The sequence below is a fragment of the Drosophila tropicalis genome, unplaced genomic scaffold (assembly GCF_018151085.1).
Source record: "Drosophila tropicalis isolate 14030-0801.00 unplaced genomic scaffold, ASM1815108v1 contig_443, whole genome shotgun sequence".
Classification (NCBI taxonomy): Eukaryota; Metazoa; Arthropoda; class Insecta; order Diptera; family Drosophilidae; genus Drosophila; species Drosophila tropicalis.
In genome coordinates, this window is record NW_027172907.1 from 418,872 (window position 1) to 441,911 (window position 23,040).

The 23,040-nt window shown below is 36.8% G+C and overlaps 1 protein-coding gene across 1 annotated transcript; it reads left to right on the forward strand.

Moving 5' to 3' along the window:
• The first annotated feature begins 1,492 nt into the window (after positions 1–1,492).
• Positions 1,493–3,772, forward strand: LOC137574115 (uncharacterized). The gene has a single exon (XM_068286234.1). It carries the CDS (start codon positions 1,517–1,519, stop codon positions 3,200–3,202), a length of 1,686 nt encoding a protein of 561 aa, XP_068142335.1. The 5' UTR covers positions 1,493–1,516; the 3' UTR covers positions 3,203–3,772.
• The last annotated feature ends 19,268 nt before the right edge of the window (positions 3,773–23,040 follow it).

Below are 23,040 nucleotides of genomic sequence, written 5' to 3' on the forward strand. Positions count from 1 at the left end.
CTGGGCTTGCCATGGAAATTTTCTCTCGTTCCTGCTGCTGCCTGTCTGACGACACTGTTTACTTGGCTTTCTCCTGGCTGCAGCATCACTTGCATCAGCAACGGCAGCAACAGCAACTTGTCTGGCATGTTTGCTTGCATGTCAAATTCTCATTTCATTGAAATCGGGCAAATATTGACTAAGAACTTCGATGCAATCAACGCTGCCAACTGCCAATGACAACTACGACAAATGGGTGTGGCATGTCGACATCTCCTGGCTACCAAGTGTATGGCGATGGAGATGATGATGATGACGATGATGACTATAATGATGGCTATAATGGTAAAGCCGTCGCTCGATTCGCTCAACTCTCTGGCACATATTTGCATGGCCATGAACTGACTATGGAGAACAGGAGAGATGATAGTGAAAGTTATCTTAAAGACCAGACCAGCAATCAGCCATTAAAGGTGAAATTTTCTTGGCTGCTGTTGCTGCCAGGACAACTGGCACTTAGTTATTAAAACATTGCCACAAAATTGCTACGCAAGTTTGGTGTCAATAAACTAAACTCTAAAATGGGATACTCAGTGGCAAAAGTACGGTCTCTTGGCCAGGATATAAGCGAGAGATAGCTTTGAAGCAAGTTTTCTTAGCTTTTTTCACCTTGGCTTACAAAAGGGAAAGCAAAGGCCAGAAAAAGGAAAAAAAAAACACCTGGGGAGCAAGTCAAAAAACAATTTTCGCTCATTATCATTTCAACATATTGTATGCCCAAGTGTTTCAAATTGTTCAAAGAGCCGACTTTGCTGCTGCTGCTACTTTTACTCTTGTTGCTAAACAGAAATTGTGGGTAAGAAGCTCTCCGGTCCGGGGCCCTGATGATGAAGAAGTTTTCTCCTTTTCCATAAGGATTGTTGTTGTTGCTGTTTTTGCTGTTGTTGTTATTTTTGCTCTTGGTTGTGTGTAGGTGCTGCTGCTGCTTGAAATCACTATGCTCATAAATGCGCCATGAATAAATTAACTGAGTGAAAAAGCCAAAAGCGAAAGCAAAAGCAAATGGCTGGCATAACAGAGCCACTAGCATTGAAAGCGAAGAGGTAGGTATGTAGGTGGTAAGTGGTAGGTGGCAGATGGGTAGATGAGGTTTTAGCCAACGGAGAACAGAGGCTTAGATTTCATGTGAATGATAATAATAATTGAGGCAACGCCACCGACACCATCATCAAGCATCGCATACGCGGTACAAGTACCAACCGACATGGTCATATAATAATAACAGAGTGTAAATCGCACACTGAGAGAAACAAAAACATACGAATTATAGACAATAGACGACGAAAGAGTTAAGTCTAAACATAAATTGAATTCTAATCGTACTTTATAATATTTTCAGGTATTTGTGTGTATTTATGTAAGTATATATTTTTATTTTTTGGCCATAACCAAGCAACCGATTTAATATTATGTGCTAGTTGTTGCTAGACAACATCAAAAATATATAGAAAAGTAAAAAAAGAAAAAAGCTTTATCGATGCTTCACCACCGCGACCCAATGGTGGCGGTAGCTGCTATCAGAAACAGTAACAACACAATGTCGGGAAACCGCGTTACTCTGAAGCATGGTTCGGTGACGGCTCGTCATCGTCAGACCCGTGTTAAACGACTCACTCGACATAGTTGCTTCACTTTAAAGCGTCCAACGATATTTCATTTGCGTAAATCTTTGGTGGACTATGTGGACGAGGATTTGCATGAAATGGAAACATCGGTGTTCTATCAGCGCATATTTATCTTGGCTAAGAATATACATCCAGGACAACGTCAGGTTAATACTTTAGCTGCTGTTCCCTATACCAGCGCAACGGGGAGTCAAGGTCTAGCAGAAGATACACGTTTTAGTGTGAATACCCAATTAACTGCTGTCGGATCAATAGCAGCCGAATCAATAGAGGGACAAGTGCAAGATGGAACTGCTGAGTTGCCAACGGACCTGGCCGAAGATACGCTTCAAGCGGATGGTGATGAAAGTTCGAATGCCTCCTCACCGGAGGGATCACAGATAAAGACTTTGAATCTGAATGAAGATGAGTTTGGGGCCGAGGCACATGGCAATAGTGAGACAAGTGCTGGTGCCCAGAATGCAGCCGGAGATTTGGAGAACATTGAGACAGTAACGCACACCTATCGTTTTGATGAGGAAGAGAATACCATGCCAGAGGATGAGGATGAAGAGGAGCCAGAGTTGGAAAAAATGGAAGAGACCAATATGCCAAAAGATTTCTACGCTTTGTTTCAAGAGCGTTTGCATGAACTGCACAAGAAATGTTTGGCTCAAACTTTCACGCCGGATCCGATGTGCGGATTGTTTCTCTATATGGGTGACTATAGCATGCTAATGCTAGAGACTGGTGAGGATATGATGGGCATGTTCTGTCATGAACTGGTTAACTGTTTGCCAGAGTTCTGGTCCAGTAATCGGGTATTTCTAATCGAAGATCACATTAAAGATTTATATACCAAAGAGTTGATCTCTCGCCGCATTCCTGCTGCCTATATCAATGAAAAATTTCCCACATCAACCCCCACAGATGAGTATCTGATGGGAAAGCAGCATATGATCATTAAGGAGAAACTAACAACCATTTGCACCCTGATAAATGAGAGTACACGCCAGGATCAGCATTTCGAAACATCGTCACAGAATACCACCGATGAGGACGAGGATTTAACGCACCGTAGCATGTCCGCTGGCAATAGCAAATCGGTAGTTGTCACGACTACCGATGTGTTGCCCGTGGATACATATCGTAAACTGTTGCCGGAGATACAACGCATGGATTTGGTATTGGCCTCGACACGTTTCTATTATACATTGACTGAATTCACAAATATCTATGGCGATTCACCATCAGCCCCCGACGATGATAGCCTATTCTGGCCAATTCAGAATCAATATACGCCACCGAATATTTTTATGCGTACACCATTCGATATAAATTTGACATTTTCCGATTATGCAGCTGAAATGGTGCGTCGTCAAGAGGAGGAGCAATTGCAGGAGCAACAAATTCAGGTGACAACAGGATCAAACGATGATATAAAACCGGCCACTCAACCACAACAGGGAGATACGCATAGTGCTGAACCTGCAGCTAGCGCAGCAGTAGGAGATGATAATCAATCTCAAGCGCAAGCCCAATCAGATGTTCCATCATAGTAAACACATGCTTTGCCACTCACACTCACACACACATTCAGAGACACACACACACACACACGTGTTAGCCCTTTTTTCTTGCAGTGTACTCATCATCACTAGCAGCAGTTGTCGCTGTTATCTCCAAAACTCGCGCTTTGGTTACAATGTTTTCGGCTTTGTGCACATGACTGCATTTCATTCAAGAGAAGGGTAGTGAGACAGAGAGATCAAGGAGGCTGTAAGAGAGCTGTGGGGGGGAGGATACTGCCTTGTTTTGGCTTGCCACTTGAATGACTCGACTTTGTTAACATAAACATAAATTTGTGTGGTTCATACAAACACTCAGTCACACAGACTCACACATACACACACACATACTTACACATGTGAGTGTGGTAACCAGTTTGGGTTTGGCTTTTAACATAAACCGCAGCAGACGCCAGCTGTCACATGTAATACCGTTAGAGCTTGCAGCTGTCAAAAGCCGTTGCTGCTGCCATTTTAAGTCACTTGACAGTACAACAGGAGGAAAAAAAACAAGATCCTAACAAAACCCATACATATATGCAAAAATAAAAAAGGCAAATGTGCTCACGAAAAATGTTTATACAGAAAGACAAAAGAAAGTGGTAATGGCGCGAGGTGTGCTTCATGAGAAATGCCTTTCCTTTGATGTTTATTTCGCTCTCTCTCTCTCTCTCTCTCTATGTGTTTGTCTCTTTGTGCACTGGGATGTATAATAGATCAATGTCCAGGTATTATTACATTTTAATTCACAAAATAAATTGCGTTTAAGTTGACTGACATAAAAAAAAGAATTTTTTTCCTCTGCCTATTAGTTTTGCCAGTTAGTTAACTCGAAGACTAACAAGGGTATACATATTGAAACGGAAAGGTAAACTTTCAATAAAATCCTTCTCTCAATTTTGAAAGCCCTTAAAAATAAGGATATGTGAAAAAAGTCCATTTTGCAAGAGTCTATAAGTAATGTAGTTTACCTTAACATTTATATAAAAATAAAAAATTTATTTAACATGAAACCAGCCTTAATTGTATTGCAGATATCCTTTAAATTTTGAATACCCCAAAGGAAAAAAGAGTTTCCTAAATTACTAGTTAGTTGAAATTAGAATTTAGCTTAATCAGCAAACATATTCATTCAAAATAAATAGAAAATGAAGCTTAAGTACATAAGTGTTATTGGTTTTTCTGGTCTTCGGCAAGTTATACTTTTGAATTAAAAAAACTTTTCTAAATATTTCCCAACTAAAAGCTTAAACCAAAAATTGGTTAGCATATTGAAAATTTCGTTCGAATTGCAAAGTGGAAAACTTTTATTTATTTTGAATGCCAAAAGTACAAAACGTTTAGTGAAATGAAATGCTCCTTGCCATGGTGAAGTGAGCAGAGTTTAGTTATGTTGTTAAATGAAGTTGGAGTAAACTGATATTTTTTATAGATCCAAACAATATTTTGTTGGCTGATGTGATCTTTGGTAACCACGAGAATCTATTTTGGTGACTTGAATCCCAAATGCGGTTAAAGTTTAAGCGAGTAGCAAAACTTTGTGAGACTTTGAATGCACCTCGTCATGAATATTTGATGAAATGTCTATGTGAAATACATCATATTAGGCTAATCCTTTGTGGCCAACTTGTCTGTTAGCGGACCAAAAAAATAGTAAAAATGAATGTGTTTAGAAATTGAGCGGAAAAAGTTAATTAAACTTTTTTCATTTCGTTTTTGGGAGCAGAAGACAAGGAAGCGAGGCCAACCTAAGCCACGTTGTTAACACGCATGCAAGTTGGTTGGTGCTGGTGCTGCAGGACATGCAATGACAAGGACACAATTCAATCAAGCGAAATACCAGCAACACCAACAGAAGCAGCGAGAGCGACAGCAGCAACAACATTGAGTGTCAGCGCATAAACAAGGACATTGCACTCCAGGGTGCCTGCAGGTTGGCGGCGTCTCCTCGACAGCAGCAGTAGTAGCATAGAGGAAAAAGCCAACAACATTTGCCACTGCAGTTTTCATAAACTGCCAGACAACGGCAACACCAACAGCAACAACAACAATAGAGACAATAGCGATAAGCCGCTGCAGGTCCATGGACCCAGGACAAGAATGTACCAACTACGTGCCCCACAACTTGAGGCGCAAACTCATAAATTACAAGAGGAGAGAGAGAGCAAACCGAAAAGAGAAAAAAGCTTAAAAAAAAAAAAATGAAAACAAAAAAGAAGAGCAAAAATCTAAAATGACTTTTGGCTGCTGCTGCTGCCCCAAAAAGTGAAACTGTTTGCTGCAGTCACTTTAGAGGCGTTATGGGCGTGGCATGGCATGGAGCTGTATGGCCTGGACTGGTCGTTCATGGCCTTCGCATCGTACCTCGTTTCAGAGCTCTGCCGGCCGTCTGTCTGTGGCGCCAAAGACCTAGCATAATTTGAGCCAAACTCAATTTGTTTGTAATGTTTTAGAACAAACAAAAGCAACAACTAAATACATATACATACATAAAAATTTATATACGTATGTATATATGTATGTGTGTGTATATTATGTGCCATGTACAATATATATAAAAACAATTTTGCGCAATTTTGCGGCGCGATAAACGAATTTGAGAGCGAACCAAAACCAGGAACAACATGAAAGGATTTTAAAAAAAGAACAAGGCAAAAACTTCAAAATGTTCAAAGTAAAGATAAGACGTTTGAATACCCTTTACAAGAAAACTCAAGAAAATTTATTCAAAAAATTTTAAAACTTCATACAACTTTGATTACCAAATTATAAATTTTCTTGTTCAATTCTACTTACTTTTCGAATGTTTTCATAGCTCTGAGATCGTCAATATGCCCATTCTGTTTGTCTTTTGTCTGAAGGGTGTGAAAAATGAAAGAAGGAAAGCCAGTTCAAGGATAACATGGTTGCATTTTAGAGATGTGCGCCAAAACAGCAGAGAGGCTGAACATTTAGAGCCCAAAAGAGAAGGCCAAAAAATGGGAGATGAGGGGCACAACAAAGCAGAAAAAAAAAAACAAAAAAACAAGCCGAAAAGGAGCAGAGGAGACGACCAAAGTGAGCTTACGTTTTATAGAAACGACTATGACTGTGACATGACTTTAGATTGTTCATTTTGTTGCCAACACAGAAGCAGCAGCCAGCTTGCACATGATCTTAAAGCGAAAACTCAGAAGCCTTAAATAACTTAACGGCCATAACGAAGATATTGTGTTATGTTTTAAATTTTAACTCGAAACCGTTTGAAATTCAAATCAGATTCGACTGTTTACAAATAATAGCAATTGTTTACAATAAAATAAAAGATAGGAAATTGAAAAGCTTGGAGCTGTTGGTCATTTGTTAGGGATTATATGTTATTTAAACAGAAAAACGTTCCCGATTTGCTTGGGATTAGTAGAATTAAACTTGCTAAGACATCTTTAAGTAGAATTTAGTAAAATGACAAGGGAAAAACGTTTTCCTAAAAAGCGAAACACAACATTTTATATGGATACGACCCACTCTTTAGCTAGTTCTAGCTCTTTCTCCTCTTTTTTTTTTTTTTTTGTAATGCGGAACCCAAATACATTCGGTCCCTTGGTTTTTATTTACTCGCAAAATGACTTGAAAAGAGCCATATTTAATTAGTTAAATGGCAAACAAATCATCCAACAAAAAACCAAACAAACTTGTGACTTATAACTTTGAACTTACACCCACTGAGGGAGAGCGGACAAAAACTTTCACATACAAATTTATGATCCTTAAATTATTGACTATGTATAAGTGTACACATACAAATACAGAACATGGTATGGGTATAAAACAAGTCGCGTGGGCCATCTTTTGGCTCGTGTTGCTGCCTGCAGGCAGCTTTTTGGCCTTATTCACATTCATCATATCAGACATATTTACGCTGCCAGCCTCCAGTCTCCAGCCGCTAGCCAACCAGTAGCTGAGCTGTATGCTGTGCTGTCTAGTTTTATGTAAGCTTTAAATCAAATTAAATGCTTAAACTGTTTTTTGAAGTTCATTTCCCAAAACAATTTTTCGGTTTTTCTCAATCTCAAACTTTTGCCATTAAAAAAAGACACAAACACAAAAAAAAAGAACAACATCAACTGGCTGGTGGGTCCTTGTCTTAATGTCCCTTTTCAAACCGCTGAGCGGGTAGCAGAGAATTATGAAAGAAATTAAAAATAATATTGCACATAAAACCATGCGGAAATGTGAATGGGGCTACTGGGAGGGAAATTAAGCTTAAAGAAATCAGTGAAAATGTTTGAAAAAAAAAACTACATAGACGCACAAATATAAAGCAAAAATCTAATAACAGAAAATATGGCCAACTTTTTGCCATTATAAATGTATAATCTCAATTTTTTTTCGTTTTCGTTTATTCTTTTTAGGCCGTGGGGGCAACTATACATACATATGTACATATGAATGGTTATTTTTTATAGTTTTTGATCTTAATGTCAAAAAAAAAAAAAATAAAACAATCGTATGTTTGGAGTTTTATTTACAAGGAAAAGCTATTACTTTGACTTTGATTAGAGACTTGTTTAAGTAGTTTATTCTTTATAAGTTTTCGAGAATTTTATTAAATAAATGATAAAGTTAAGGACTTTATGTAACAATGATTCTTCTTTTAATCTGTCAAACATAATATTCATTTAAAATAACTAAATTTAATTTGATGCGAAATTTAGGTTAACTTTTTTGGCCAAGTTTATGTACTCCATTCGGTTTTTTTTTGTTTTGTGTTTTGTGGCTGCTAAAAAGCACTGACTGACAGTTGTTTGCTGGTCTTTTGGGGGGTCTGCGGATTTTCATGATTATTTTCCTGGCAGAATGCAGCTTTCTCACATTAAAATCAGGCAGACAGAAGACAGAATAAATATTACAATGAACAATGATATGGATAGAAAGGGAAAGGATGTGGGGAAGTTTTTTCAAGGACAGAGACGAGTTTTGTGCTTCTGTTTCAGTTTCAGTTTCAACCAGGCGCATTTAATTTCAGCCATTAAGCGAATGCTTCGTACTCCTACTACTATTCCCTATCTCCATGTTTCATGTGTGCGTGGGAGCCATTAATATACATATGTACACACACATATAATACACACACGCACACAATCATACACATACTTGTGTGTATGTGTTGTCGCCGTTGTTTATCTTGATTTTGTCTGACGCCATTTTATTTTTTACACTTTTTCTCATATTTATTATCATGTCGGTTTCCGTTTCCGGCTCTAATGAAATCCTCCAACTGCCTTTGCTACTTTTCCTTCTTTCTGTTGTCTCTCTTGTTCTCTCATTCTTATTCGGTTTTTTTTCCTTTCCTCTTGCTGTTTCAGTTGAAAAATATTTATTATGTGATTATGCTTAAGTTTAGCGCCAGCAGGCGAGCGCTTTTCCCTTCGTTTCTCCATTTTGTCGTCTTGCACTCGTATACCAGGAATTCCTTCTATGCCCGGTTTCATTTTTCGCTTTTTTTATCCGGGCCGGCGGCAGGATTTGGCCTTTCTGGCCTGCCAGCCAGGCAGCTAGCCAGCCAGACGGCCAGTCGGCCAGCCAGTTGAACTGAATTGTTTATGTTTAAAGTGAAGTTAGTTCGTTTTGTCTGTCGTTGACTTGTTGTAAATTACGTGGGTCAGTCAGGATGCTTGCTTGTTGCCGTTTTAAATTACATTGTTACAAATGTTTGTTTCAGTTATGTGACATTTGCCAAAGGAATCTCACAGCTCTCAGTTCTATTTCAATGCTTAAAAGTTGAAACTAGAATTTAGATATCCTCTAGTAAAAGAGTTCTTGAAAATCTTTAAATCGCAATGCCTTAGGCTATATGTATGAATGTAGGGACATTTTATTGTTATAGTTGAGGGAACAAATGATGTTACTTTGTTTCTGATTAGTTACTTGATTGTTGGCTAATGATAAGTTATTCTTGTATAGAGAGCTTGACTGTTGGTCCATGCCTGTGTTCAGAAGAAAGAACTTTAAAGTTTTAAAGGTCTAGTAGAAAAAGCTACTTATGTGAGCATATCTAGCTTATAAATTGCCACATTCCTCTCTAAGGCGACCAATTTAATTTTTTCATTAAGATAAGAAAATTGAACAGGATTAAATACTAAAGCATTTTAAAGTCTTGTGCTACAGTATTAGTAATTCTCTTCTGTAGTATATCTACAAAGGCCAATCGTTCCCTTTCAATGATGAATCAATAACAAGCCTTGAGTAAAAAGTGAAATGAAAAGAAAAGAAAAAGCAACAGAGAGTAATCAATGATACTTCTCGCATTAGACATTTTATTCTTGTAAAATGCGAGGGAAAAAATATAATTTTTTCATTTTCGAAATTCGTGACATTAATATATATTGATATGTAAGTGGGTATATACATATGTGTTGCAAATTGAAGCAGTGATGATACAATAACAAATATAATTGAAAAATCAAGAGAAAATACTTAAATAAATATAAGAAGATTTCAAGGCAAGCGCACTTAAGTAAAGTTTTTTTTTTCTTTGCCAAATTGTTGAGAATTTGAAATAACAATGACAATGGCAAAATGGCAGCAACCGAGCAGCATCTTCAACATTTTGTTCAACGCTCATTGTGGCAAGAATTCTTGATGGTTCGCGTCTGCTGTGAAGCATTTCATAAATATTTTTCCTGGCAAATGCCCTTGAAGTGCTTCAACTAATGTGAGATTTAATTATAAGACTGAGAGACAAACACAAACACATGATGCTGTATAAAGCAAAGTAAACACACACACACACACATACACGCATACACGCATACACATCATACAGACAGAGGGAGAGAGAAAGAGAGAGCAAAGAGACTGAAAATGTTGGAACTGTAGATGGAGCCAGATTTTGTTTCGTGCAATTTTTTGGGTAGCTCAACTAACTGAAAGTCGCTTACAAAACATTGTAATTAACTGGTTTGTCAAATAAGTCGCATTAACACAATGTTATAAATGTTCTTGCAGCTGCTGCTGCTGCTGGTGCTGCCGTTGCTGCTGCCATCACCCTTACCAACCCCACCCCGTCTTTTCTTTCTCTCACACTGTTCTGGTTTCTGCTGTAGACGTAACTCATGTTAGTTAGTTAGGAAAAAGCACAACGGGAACAAGAACATTGCATGTCAGACACATTACGTATACGCCACATGCTACACATTTACATAGATTTGCAATGTTCGTGGCATACAAAATATTTGTTGCCAAAGCTTATTAATTCTTCTCTACTTCTACTTTGTTGTTGCTGCTTCTGCTGCTGCTGCTGTTGCTGTTGCTGTTGCTGCTTGTGGTAGTGGTGTTGTTGGTGTCGGTGGTTCTGGTCCTTGGCACGTGACTTGCCACGCCCACTTCTTTGCTCTAACTATTGCGTGTTGGCAGCCCAAAACGAAAAGAAAGAAAGTTAAAGAAAACGACAGAAAGAAAAGTTTATTCCCACTCTCTTTTGAAACTTTGTCTCCTTGCGACACGTGTGCAAATCTTTTCTAGTTGTAGCCATTCGTTTGTAACTCAATATATACATATAAACATATAGCTTCCAGATTTACAAATGCAAATTAATTAAAGTTCTTAAAGTCACAGTAGCAGCCACATAAAAGTGCCCAATTGTCGGTCAGAGTTAATTAAATCAACTCTCGTCGTGTGTGTCCCATCGACTGAATTGAGTTAATTTGCACAAATCCAATATGAAAATCAAAGCCGCAAATTATCTGCCATATTTTCTCCATGCACACATTTTTTCATATGAACATACATATGTATATTCTTTTGTGCAAATTGAGCGGCAAAAAACTTCCAAAGAAGGGCAAAAACAAAAAAATGCATTGTACATTTTACCTTTTTGATTTAATTTTGCGGTGGATGACGATGACCGTGACAAACGATATGGAAACCAGAATTGCAAGCAAAAAAAAAAAAAAAAAAAAAAACAATAAATTGAAAGACGAAACTGTACGACTACTACAATAATAACGGCGAAAAAAAAGTCCCAAATGAAGCGAAATTAATTTAAAATTAATGAATATATCCGGCATATTGTAGTCGCTTAATTAAGGATATGAAGCACTAAGAGAGAGGTGACAGGGGAAAACAATGTTTGTACATGTGACGCTTATTGAGTGGGAATTGCTTCTGATTTCATGTTACAGGAAATGAGTCAACATGTGAAAATCCCAATAAAATACAAGTAGGTAACAAACTGAATGGAAAAGTCATGATGTAGACCAATGTTTTCCAAAGAATAAAGCGTTAGTTTTATTAAATTTCAGAGCCGAATAAATAATTATTAAACACATGAACTAAACTATTAGAATATATTAAGTAAATATACTTTAAAATTGAAATCATATCATATTCCTGATATTTGGATGCTGTTTAGGGCCTAAATAATTCAGTTTAAACGTTTCCATTTCCTTTCCTTTTTATCGTTAAGTGTCTAGTTTAGAAACTTTATCAATACAAAATTTTATCAATTGAATTATGAGTTTAGTTACAAAAGCAACTCAAGTCATAGAATGCTTAAATAGGATGACAAATATTTGAATGAAAGGAAGAAATTTTGTTTCTGTGGCAAATAAACCCAAAACACGCACACAATTATCACCTAAAAATATTGATTATTAGGGGCAATTTGAAATGACATTTAAGCAACAGTGCCAGGTGACCTCTTTCCTTCTCAAAATTGTCGTCCTTCTCCCTCGTCTCCAACCCCCAACTCTTAGTGTAAGATGTGGCACGTTGTAGTTTTGTGTGTTTGGTGCTGTGTTTAGCAAATTTTAGCGTTGCTGCTTTGCATAAAAAGTGACAATTCATGCCTCTCGCTCTAACTGTCTATCTGTATCTCTCTTTCTGTTTTTTGTCTCTATCTCACTGTGTATGTATTGTTATTTAGAATGCAGAACGCCATTTGAGGCTGCTAATGAAGTAATTTCCAGGCATATCACGCATAATCCAAAGCACGTGAGCTACTTACAATGTAATTCGTTGTCTATTTGTCTGATATTGAAAAACGTCGCACCACCGCGCCCAGCCGATTTAGTGGTAAAAGAATAGAGATAATGATGATAGAAGGGCGATGGTGGGGGGTGTAGACAGTTCACAAAATGCTGCATACTTTCAGGCGAAACCGCCCCAGTATGTTTGTATGTATAAATGTAGTCAAGTCGAGGTTGTTCTATGTTCAAGTGCAATTCATTGTCATTATTACGTGCCATGGCATTGAAAAAGTTTACCTCCCCTATACCATACCCCGACTAGAATCTAACAAACAACCATATATACTATACATATCGATAATTCCGTTACCATCGATTCCGCAAAATCGTGTGGTTGCGGTTAAGTCAAGCGGATGAGTGTATATCCGAGAATGAGGGTGGGAGAGAATAGAGGAGATGGCATGTTATTAATTGCTTACAGCATATTTCAATATTTGATGCCATAAGCTTGACCATAACAACAACAACAACAACAATAAGCAGAAGAGCAATAAGAAAAAGAAGAGCAAACAGCTTAATAACTTAATGCCCCTCCCAGAAGATTGGACCGAAGCAACTTTCACACCCGGATACCAATACGCACAATAAGTAACGATTACAATCTCAATTACTATCCAAGTCAAAGTTCGTTTTGGCTTCTTCTTATATTTCTTTGGCTTCAGGCTACGCCCATCAATAAACAGCAGGCGACCGCTTCTAACACACACACACACATCTCAAACCCAAAAATTAACTTAAATGGCAAACAACTGGCAAACGGAAGTAATCTCTCCTGGGTGGAACTTACTCTAATTATACGCAACATAAAATTCACTTTACTTTACCAACGATGGGAGAAGAGTGAGAGAGAGAGTGGATAAAAACTTATATATTTTTCCAATTGCTATCAATATTTATTGCAATTTCGTTTATCTTAGGACTTGTTTGCTTGTTCACGCTAGAGGGAAGATGTGGCAAACGTGTTAAATATGACCTCTGATTGCCATTTCATTTAAAGTCATTTGAAGTCAATTTTCAAGTTTTATTTCCTTTGGCATAATGAACATTTTGAAATAAAATAGGCGCACTTTTTAACAGGTAACCAGAAAAAAATCAAATTAAGCCTTAGCTTATATGATGGTCATCAACATCAACTAAGATCATAAACAATTTGTTTATTGTATTTTATTAACTAAATAAAGACTCAAACTTAGTCATTTGTTTAACAGACTTAAGTAAATTATTTTATTATAAAATTAAGTACTTGTAATCAATTTGCTTTGAATTCCGCAGAATTAAAACTAATAATATTAAACTCGTTTCTTCCTCTTTGTTTTTTTGTGGCAGTCAATGTTAATTTAAACCATTTGATCAGTGATTATGAAATGAAGTCATATACATAAAGAAAACGGTAAGTAAGGAGTTTTTGCTTAATATATTTGACTGTATGTAGACATATGTTGAAGCAATCAAATGAATGTTGGTTATTCTCCAAAATATAGATATAACAAGCTGTTATCAGCTTATCAGCACAGACATAGAGGAAGACAGATAGAAAGATATGTAATATGCTCTTCTTACATGGAACAAAGCTGATTATATACGACGACGAGGCAAGTGACGAGCTTACTTTATACTATTTAAGCTCTGATCTGCTCTGCTTGCACTTTGCTTTTTTATTTGTGTGCTTTGTGTAAGCTGCCACTACTGCTGCCACTGGCAGCACATTGCAGCATTGCATCAAGTGCAAAAATATGGCCATAAAAATGCTGAGGGTTAAGTTGTTGTTGCTGCTACCCCTGCCCTTGTTCTTCTTATGCCTTTGTGTCTGCTGAAGCGTTCCACATGGCGTATGCGCAATTTATGGAGCTCTCTGTGCAAAACTACTATGTGTTTATTGGGTTTGATGGCGAAGAGTAAGTGTAAGAGAGAGGCAAAGAGATAAAGTGGAAATAGTTGGGAGCTAAAGGGAGGTTAATAGGGAGTGTGGCACACCCATAAAAGTTGTGTGATAATAACGAGAGCTAATGCCGCACTCAAAACACTTTTCAAACAGTTTACAGTTTTATGCTCGCCTCATAAACTGACCCTGCCGCATAATCTCTCTCTGTGCATGCTGCATACTTGGCTCAATCTGCTCTGTGTATGAATTCTCCATGCAACTTAATTTCTCCTGCTTGGTTGCAGCTAGTTACTTTCAACAAACAAAGAAATACCAGCAAATTGAGAAAAATTTGTCCTGCATAAATCTAAAGTGTGTGCCGCCGCTGTCAGTATAAATACCTCCCATGAGTCGTTGCTCTCCCACAACAAAAAGCAACAGACCTTTGCATTCGACTTCAACTTGTCAACATTGTTTTCTTGCACACAACGAACAAAGATAAAACTATTACAGACCTAGCTAGAATTTTAAGGGTGTGAATAGAGATTCTTTGCTTCAATCTGTTTAACCCTAGCCAGTTAGTTTTAATAATATACGGACTAAATTAGCTCAGATCGACCTTATAAATGACTAAATAAAGACTCCAATATTAAAAAACACTCTTTTTTCATTTTAAGTTTGAGGAACTTTACTATAATTGGTTATTAAATATATTGATAAAATTATATAAACTTAATATTAGCAAACAAATAATTACATTTTCTAAAAGTCTGAGTAAGTATTTATACAAATAAGGGCACAAAGTTTCGTCAAAGTTTTTCTAAATAGAACAAAATTTCATTGAGTGCATACAAAGTTCGAAGTAACCCACAAAACAACAACAATAACAATAAACATACATTCATACACATACTGTCAGAAATTTCTCTTCGCTTAGAGAGTATTAAGGGCCCAACAACTAGAAGATGACTTTCATCAACAGTGGTAGCTATGTAAGCTGTTGTCATAAACAAGTAGAAAGACCAATTAAAAGATCTTCGGTAATTTTTAAAAGATAAGTTATTCAATAAGAAATTGTGATTTGGTCTGTCCTTGACGGAAAAGGAAAATGGTCGTACATGTAGGAGAGATAGAGGGTATAGCGTATTCCGTCTGAGAAACTTTGCTAGCCAAGCTTGTTCGGTTTGAATTTGGTATTGAAATATGTCACAGACTGCTGTTAGAATGAGACTAAGGCAAGGAATGGGTGTACGAGTGTGTGGTTGTGTTTAGGAAATATCCCAGGAAATGTTACTCTCGGAGTGTTCGTCTGTCATTTTGATTGTATTGCATTGTGTCGTGTGTGTGTGTGTGTGTGTGTTTTGTTTTGTTTTGAATTTTTATTTGACATTAAATGCCATTTCTGGCATATTTTCCTCTTGTTGTAGACAGACAATTTATTGCATTTTGCAGTTGTGACTTGCAAATGGCAAATGATAAATGTAAAATGCACAATGTAAAATGGAAAAGATGTCAACGATTAAAACTGAGAAACTGAGAACCTGCAACAGAAATTGAAACAGATACTTTATGGCTCATCAAACCGTATGGCAATGACATGATTTTTCGTTTAACAACAGATTTGCTTTCAATTCCATAGCAGACGGCGTCAAAGTTAACGCTTAATGAAACAAGAAATTTCATACCCATATGCATCAGATGCATAAATTACTGTACATGGTTCGTGTGCACAGATACTTGCATATGTATACATATATATTTAAAAATAAGTATAAAGATATTCTTAAAGACTCTTGAACTGCATAATAATGATTATGACGATGGTGCTGGCGAAAGCGCATTAAAATAACGCATTTTTAATTAAAACGAAAGCAAAGTTGAAAGCTTAAGCATTAAACTACATGACAGGGGAATGTTGCAAGGTCTGTGGCAGCAACGCGTCATGCCACACTCATGATGATGATGATGATTTTGCTGTGACGAGAAAGTGAAATGGAAACTTAAGCTGACCGCAAAAAGAAAAAAAAAAAACAACGAAAACGACCAGACGAAAAAATTAATTAAAATTACATAAAAACACATTTCACTGGCCGCTTTTTTACTTTTTTTTTCTTTTGCCAAGTTTATTGCCAGCTGAAACGAACCGACAATTTCAGCAAATAATTTGCAATGCATTTCTCAAAAATTTATGCTATTTGAATTGTGCAAATCGGATTTGTACGTGCCTGGTAGCGAAAGCGGGAGCCCAGCACACACAAACGTATAGACAGAGATAGAGAGAGAGAGAGAGAGGGTGAGTGGGGAAACTTGTAGGATTAAGGAATAGGATGCGGGTATTGGACTAATGTTTGGCCATGCGGTTTCCCATCTCTTTGTATATGTGTGTGTATGCTAACATTTGTGCCCAGGCCATGCATCTTTGTGTTTGCCTTTGGCTCCACGCAGTCGCACACACACACAAACACAACTAACACACACACACACACACGTATATATAAACAGTCAAACATATCCCGCTTTATTTACTTGCATTTTTTTTGTGTTTGATTTCAAATTTAGCGCGCGCGATTTCGCTCTCCTTTTTGTCCTCTTTTATATTTTTTTTGCATACGTATATCTGTGTGTGTGTGTGTGTGTGTGTCGTGTATATTTGTATTGGTTTGGCAAAATCGTCTACCCGCCTGGCTGACTGCCATTTTGACCCATTTGGCATGGGCCAGGCCAGGCCAAGTCAACGACAATCCACATCCACACGGCATTTGCATGAATCGAATTTGAAAGTTGCACTTAGCATAAAGTTGGCTAAAACTACATGTAGATATAGTATCTATATGTTTATACATATATGTGCATATATAAATTTGTCTATTGGATAAAGCCAGTGAGTTGAGACAGTGAGCTGAAACGGTTTGCAGACAAACGACACATATTGCATAAATGAAATTTAATTGCGATTGTTTAAACATAAAAAAAAATTCGCATTTTTTTTTGTTATTGATTTCTCATTTCATGACAACACAAAATGTTTGCTCATTAATGTTCACTTTGATGTTTCAAGAATAAAATACATGAATACACTTTCCAAAGGGTATATATACTATTAGAGCAAAACAGAGTCAATTGGTTTTTTTGTAACAATTCAAAAAGTGTGTTGGCCATTTCGGCTTTCGAAGATTTAATTTTCTCGGACTTTTTATTTGATTTGAGGGGATTTTTGAAAGTATCTTTTTATGTAGGCTGATTTCATTATCTTTATGAATCATGTTTTCCAACATTTTGCACTCACTGTTTATGGGTCATATGTACATATATGACTCATATACATATTCGCTTGTGGGATTATAGCGTTTTGACCAAGCAAAAGAAACAGAACATACACACTCGTATAGATATGCCTTTGGCAGTTTATTGAGTGGATTGTAATAAACATTTCGTTTCGCTTCGGCCACACGGCGTATGCGTATTGTCTATACATTTGTTTATGTGAAAGACCTTCGACAAAAAAAAAAAAAAAAAGGATGCTTGGCGCCAAAGTCTGACGACACCCGAATGCCATCTATATGTACAGTCATAGATATATGTATGTATATCTAAGTCGTACATTTTGCATTTGCCATTTATTGGTATTTTGAAAATGTTTGCCAAAATTCATAAAGTTAATTGTATTTTCGATATATTTCCCATTGAACGAAAATCACAAAAGCCAATCAGTAAATAGTTGCATAAGTACGCATGCCATTTAAAAATGTCTTGTTTTTATTGACACATGATATAGATAGATATGTATTTACATATACACATAGTATGTACATACGTATTATGTGGTTTATATTATTTAATTACTTCATTCATGTGCACTGCTGCCCTGTGGCCACAAAAAAGTGGCCATAGCCTTTGCTGTTTTTTGTGGCCACACATTTGTCGACTTGAAAATCCGCTTTAAAAAATTGCCTTACTTTTTTTTTTTGTTTGATCATATTCAATTTCAATTCAATAAAGTGAAGGGTACACTGACTTATAGCAAATGTTTTTCAAGGGCTGAATTATAAACCAAACAAAATCAGCAACAAAAAATGATTTGTAAGCAGTGAAATTTATTATACAACTTCTATTAGAAGTAGAATAGGTAGAAGAAGTTTCAACTAAGTTAAATCTTTCATTCCTTAAATACTTTTGAGAACCTTCTTAGACTGCATCAATCTGTGAGTGAACATATTATATTCTTTAATGAGCAAAGTTATGTTTTATTAACATTGACACATTCTTAAAATTGTAAAAGCACATACATATATGTTATGTATCTTTAATAATAGGATAGAAAGGGTATTCAATTGTTGGCACTTTTATTTGCATTGACTTTACATTTTTTTTGTTCTTAATGAAAATGTTTTATTATTATATGCACGTATTGTTGTTTTTGTTGTTGATTAAAATTTATTTACCACAAATCGATTTATCTTTCTCTCTCTTTTTATTTTCATTTTTTGTTCAATAAATTGTTTCAATTCTTTCATGTTTTTCAGCATATTGAAAGTTGCCATTGGCAAAACTGCAGTTGAAATTCATTTAGTTGCTCTGCTTCATTAGCGATGGCTTAATTGCCTCATTCACTTTGGCAGGAGACAGAGAAAGCAACAGAGTGAAAGAGACAGATAGAGATTGAAAACGGTTTCCCACTTTTCAGTTTCGGGAAATGGCTTTTCTTTTGTTTTCTGCAGCACTATGTGTGTGTATTGCTGCAACTGGCAACTATGGCAGCTGCCTTAAGGCATTCGAAAGACACAATTTGCCAACATTTGGTAAATCACTTACATGCCTTTTCCTTCACTGTCAATTTCGTGTTTTGTTTAAGGCAATTGCATTGCTAATTAAGCACCAAATTGTACATACATATGTACGAGAAAGAGACGATGAGAGTGGAAAAGGATGTGGTAATGGAAATGGTAATCGGTGAAAATGCTGCATGCAATTGTTACGATTTTCTGTTTCTCATCTCATGCATGATGGCATGAAGCCAATTAAAGACTCAATAAAATTCAATTGAATGCGCACAACAAATTTTCCTCCCATACACGGTCTATTGTGCTCTCGCTCCCTCTCATTCGTCTCCTCACTGCGACTCTTTCTGGGTGTATATGTATGTGAGTGTGTGTGTGTATTTTCAGTATTCGCGATTGAGCAACTAATTGAGCGGCTATAAAACTCAATGCATAAAACGAGAGTTTGCCAAAATATTTAGCCAGTGACTGTCAAACTACATATCAAGGCAAAGCAAGTAATTGACAATTCCAATTTGGTGGCAGCAAATGGAATGGCGAAATATGATTGCCATGTGGAATTGGAAAACCGTTGTGAATGACAAATGACAACCAAGTGAGTACAATATATAGCCAAGTGAAATACGTGTGTGTAACACAGGAGAACTAAATTCATCTCAAATGCTCTTTATGCTGGACAAAGAGTTAAATGCTTGCTTAAATTGATTTAAAGCAAAGTTAAATTATAGAGGAAAACCTCTCGAAAGTAAAAGTTGTATAAGAATAAAGATGACAGATCGCTTGTAAAAATAGTTTGAGCTGAAGGCTTCCTTATTTAAACACGCACTTTCCTCAATTTCAAATTTGTTCCTTTTTTTTTTTTTTTTTTTTTTTTGTCTTTGCAAAAAAAATAACTTAGTCTATCTGGCACACTCTGCGTATGAGTTATATTTAATTGGCGCGTTTTTGCTCAAAAAAGTATGCTATAAAATTTATTAAGTAACTAAATCAAGAATGGAGCTATTATCTTAAATAGTTCATCTGATAGAAACACGTGTTAGAGAGTCAGCTAGAAGGAAGAGCACCACAAGGTGCTATTTAATGTATTATGTATATTTTTTTTTAGTTAAAAAATTTGAGAGTAACTTGATAATTATTGGCCATTTTGCTATAATTTTAAATGCTCAACAAAGACTCTCTGGCAGACACACACTCACATAAGCACACACAATTACTTTTTCACATTAAGAAAGAGCGACAAATGAAATGAAAATGAAGGAAAAACTGTAGTAAAACCCACAACAACAGCGAAAAAAGCAACAAAAAAAGAAAACCGCTCTCATTTTCGGTATCATTGCGCACAACAAAATGCCCGGGCAATTAATACAAATGACGCTGATGAGGATGATAATGCACATGCAGAGAATGAGGACGAGGGTGAGGACAAGGGACCAAGGACGTAACACGAAAGAAGCTGAAAGCCAAGCAAAGCCAAGCCAAAGCTAAAATGCTATATATGTACCTATGTGTGTATATTTGTTTGTTTGTGGGAGAAGGGATGAAGTTTGGCGAAAGAGAGACAGTTTTGGAATAGAGGATGGGATGACGCGGCGGTTGGGGAGGGTGGTGGGAGATGGAGCAGCTGCAATCTCAACTTCGCATGCATGAAAAATGCAGCTCATCTTCTTAATGTGCGCGACGTGCCGTGCAGCATAGTTAGGAGGATGCGAAAAGAGGAGAGGATAAATAGAAGAGATGATGTGGCAGAGGAGTAGGGCCAAAAGCAGCTTACAAGCAAATGGATGTCTCCTCTTCCCATTTCCCAACACAATCCCCCTAACCCAGACTCCTGACTCACTTGTTTGTTTGTCTGCTTGCTGTTGCTGAACATGCTCTTTTGGCTGCCTTGGCAAATTGCTTCTGCTATAAATGGCTTCGTGTGGGTGTGTGTGTGTGTGCTAGTGTCCTAGTGTGCTAGTGTCTGTGTGTGTGTGTGTGTGTGTGTGTTTGGATTAACGCTTTATAAATTGTTAATTATAATGAGTCCAAGAGTAAGCGAGAAATAGACAGAGCGATAGAGAGGAGACGATGCTTAAGTCCCACAATGGGCAACATGATTTACATGAGAGCTTAGCATTTTATGCTTGGCACAAAACTAGAACAAATGATTTTGATGAAAATGCTGGAGCACCAGGAGCATTAGTTCGACTCTGGCACAGGTCCAGTTACCACTCGTAATCTTCATGCAATCTCAGTTCTCAATCCTTTCTACCCCTCATTATGAAAAGGATGTTATATGTATGAGACGCGCCGTTGGCGCTAATCCGGCTGAGATTTTTATTTTCCACATGAACAGCCCTGAGCTTTCATCGCCATGCACTGCAGTGCAGCGAACGAATGAAGTGAAACAACAAACAGTCATTGATAACAAGAAAAAAAAAAAAGCAAAAACAAAAAACAAAACATAATATAATGAATGACTACGAGACAACATTTACATGGCATCTAGGTACATACATAAATACGTACATATTCATTTCTGTCGTATGTTCTATGTATATCAAAATGCAGGACCGCATCTCTTAAAGCAAATGACAGAAGGATGGCGACTTTAATATGATTTCTTTCAAAATATCTTATAGTTTTTTAGTCAAAATAGTAATATCAAAGAACTGCAAATGGATAAATAAGTTTAGTTAGCTTGACGGCTTTGTGTTGGCTGAATCATTTATAATGGCCAATTGATTGATATGGATTTTAGTTTGTACTTAATTCGCTCCTGTTCTTATCCCTCTGGCCATATTCTTCGACTCGAATTACAACAATCATAATCATAATCATGATTATAATGACAGCTTGCATTCAGGATACAAAAAAAAAAACAACAAAAAAATGAAACCGAAAACAGAAAACAAAACAACACAAAATACAAAAGACAACGAACTCGTTAGGGATTCCGGTTGCTAAAATTATGGAGACGGTCGGTGAGTTGGGCAAAGGGGCGAGGGCGAGGCACTTGCATAATTTATATGCAGCTCAAGTGATGATGCAAGCTTACAACTAAAAATTTCTGTTCATTTATAATGCAAATGCATATAAAATTCTGCAGCAAATTTTCTCCATATTGTCTTCAAGTGTCTTTACTTACTTGGCATTTTCCACAGGATGCGTACACACTTTTACACTGACACCCACGCACACACACACACACACACACACACATATATATGGACATACATAGACACACACATTACAGACACGTGCTTAAGCAGATGATGATGATAGATTTGCGAACAATTGCCACGCTTCAAGCTGAACACAAGCTCTGCCTTTGCCTCCTTCCCACTTTTTCTAGCTCATTCGCCTCTCCTTTATCTTTGGGCACAATGCGGAACAATAGAAATAGATAAAAGACAGAGAAAGAGCAACAAAGACAGTGTGAGTGTTAGTGTGGGTGACAGAGAGAGGGAGAAAGAGAGAGAGCGAGTGAGAGTGGAAGACTAAGAAACTAAAGCGAAGTGAAGATGCTCTCTAACTTCATTTAGGAAACAACATTTTCCGCTCCAAGTCACGTTTCCTGCAAATCAAATTCCAAATGCCAACATAACCCATAAGGTATTGCCTTTTTTCGCTCCCTGCTAATCCCTAAGAACCCTTTGGGATTGCAGCGTCAAAAAATGCCAAACAGAAATTTAAACACTTTGATTATTGAGCAACTAATATTGAATTTGAGAAGATAAAGGAAAACAACAACCAGTTCACCAAGTAAGATGTTTTGCCATAGCTTTCAAAAATATCTTTAAATACAATATTTTGTATACCTTTAAGTAGTAAGGCATCGGTAATAAATAATTTGGTATTAAGATGGTAAATAACTTTTCCCATAGACTAAAAGAATTTTGATTTTTCACCAAACGAATGATCGCTCAAGTCATGAATTTAATCTTATGAGAAAGATTCACGAGTGTTGAATAAAAGGAGGTTAAACGTTATGATTTTCCATGCATACTCTTTGACCTTTTTGCAGTTTTTTGGTGAGAGTATTTGCAAATTGCTTCAGCATATTGTCTGACATTGTTCTTGCTTTGAAGGTTCTCATCTCCATCTCCATTTTCAACTACAGCTCCATCATCTTCATCGCCATTCTCTGCATTTTGGTCTCCATGTGCGGCATTTGCTACTTTGTGATAAATTTGGCTACAT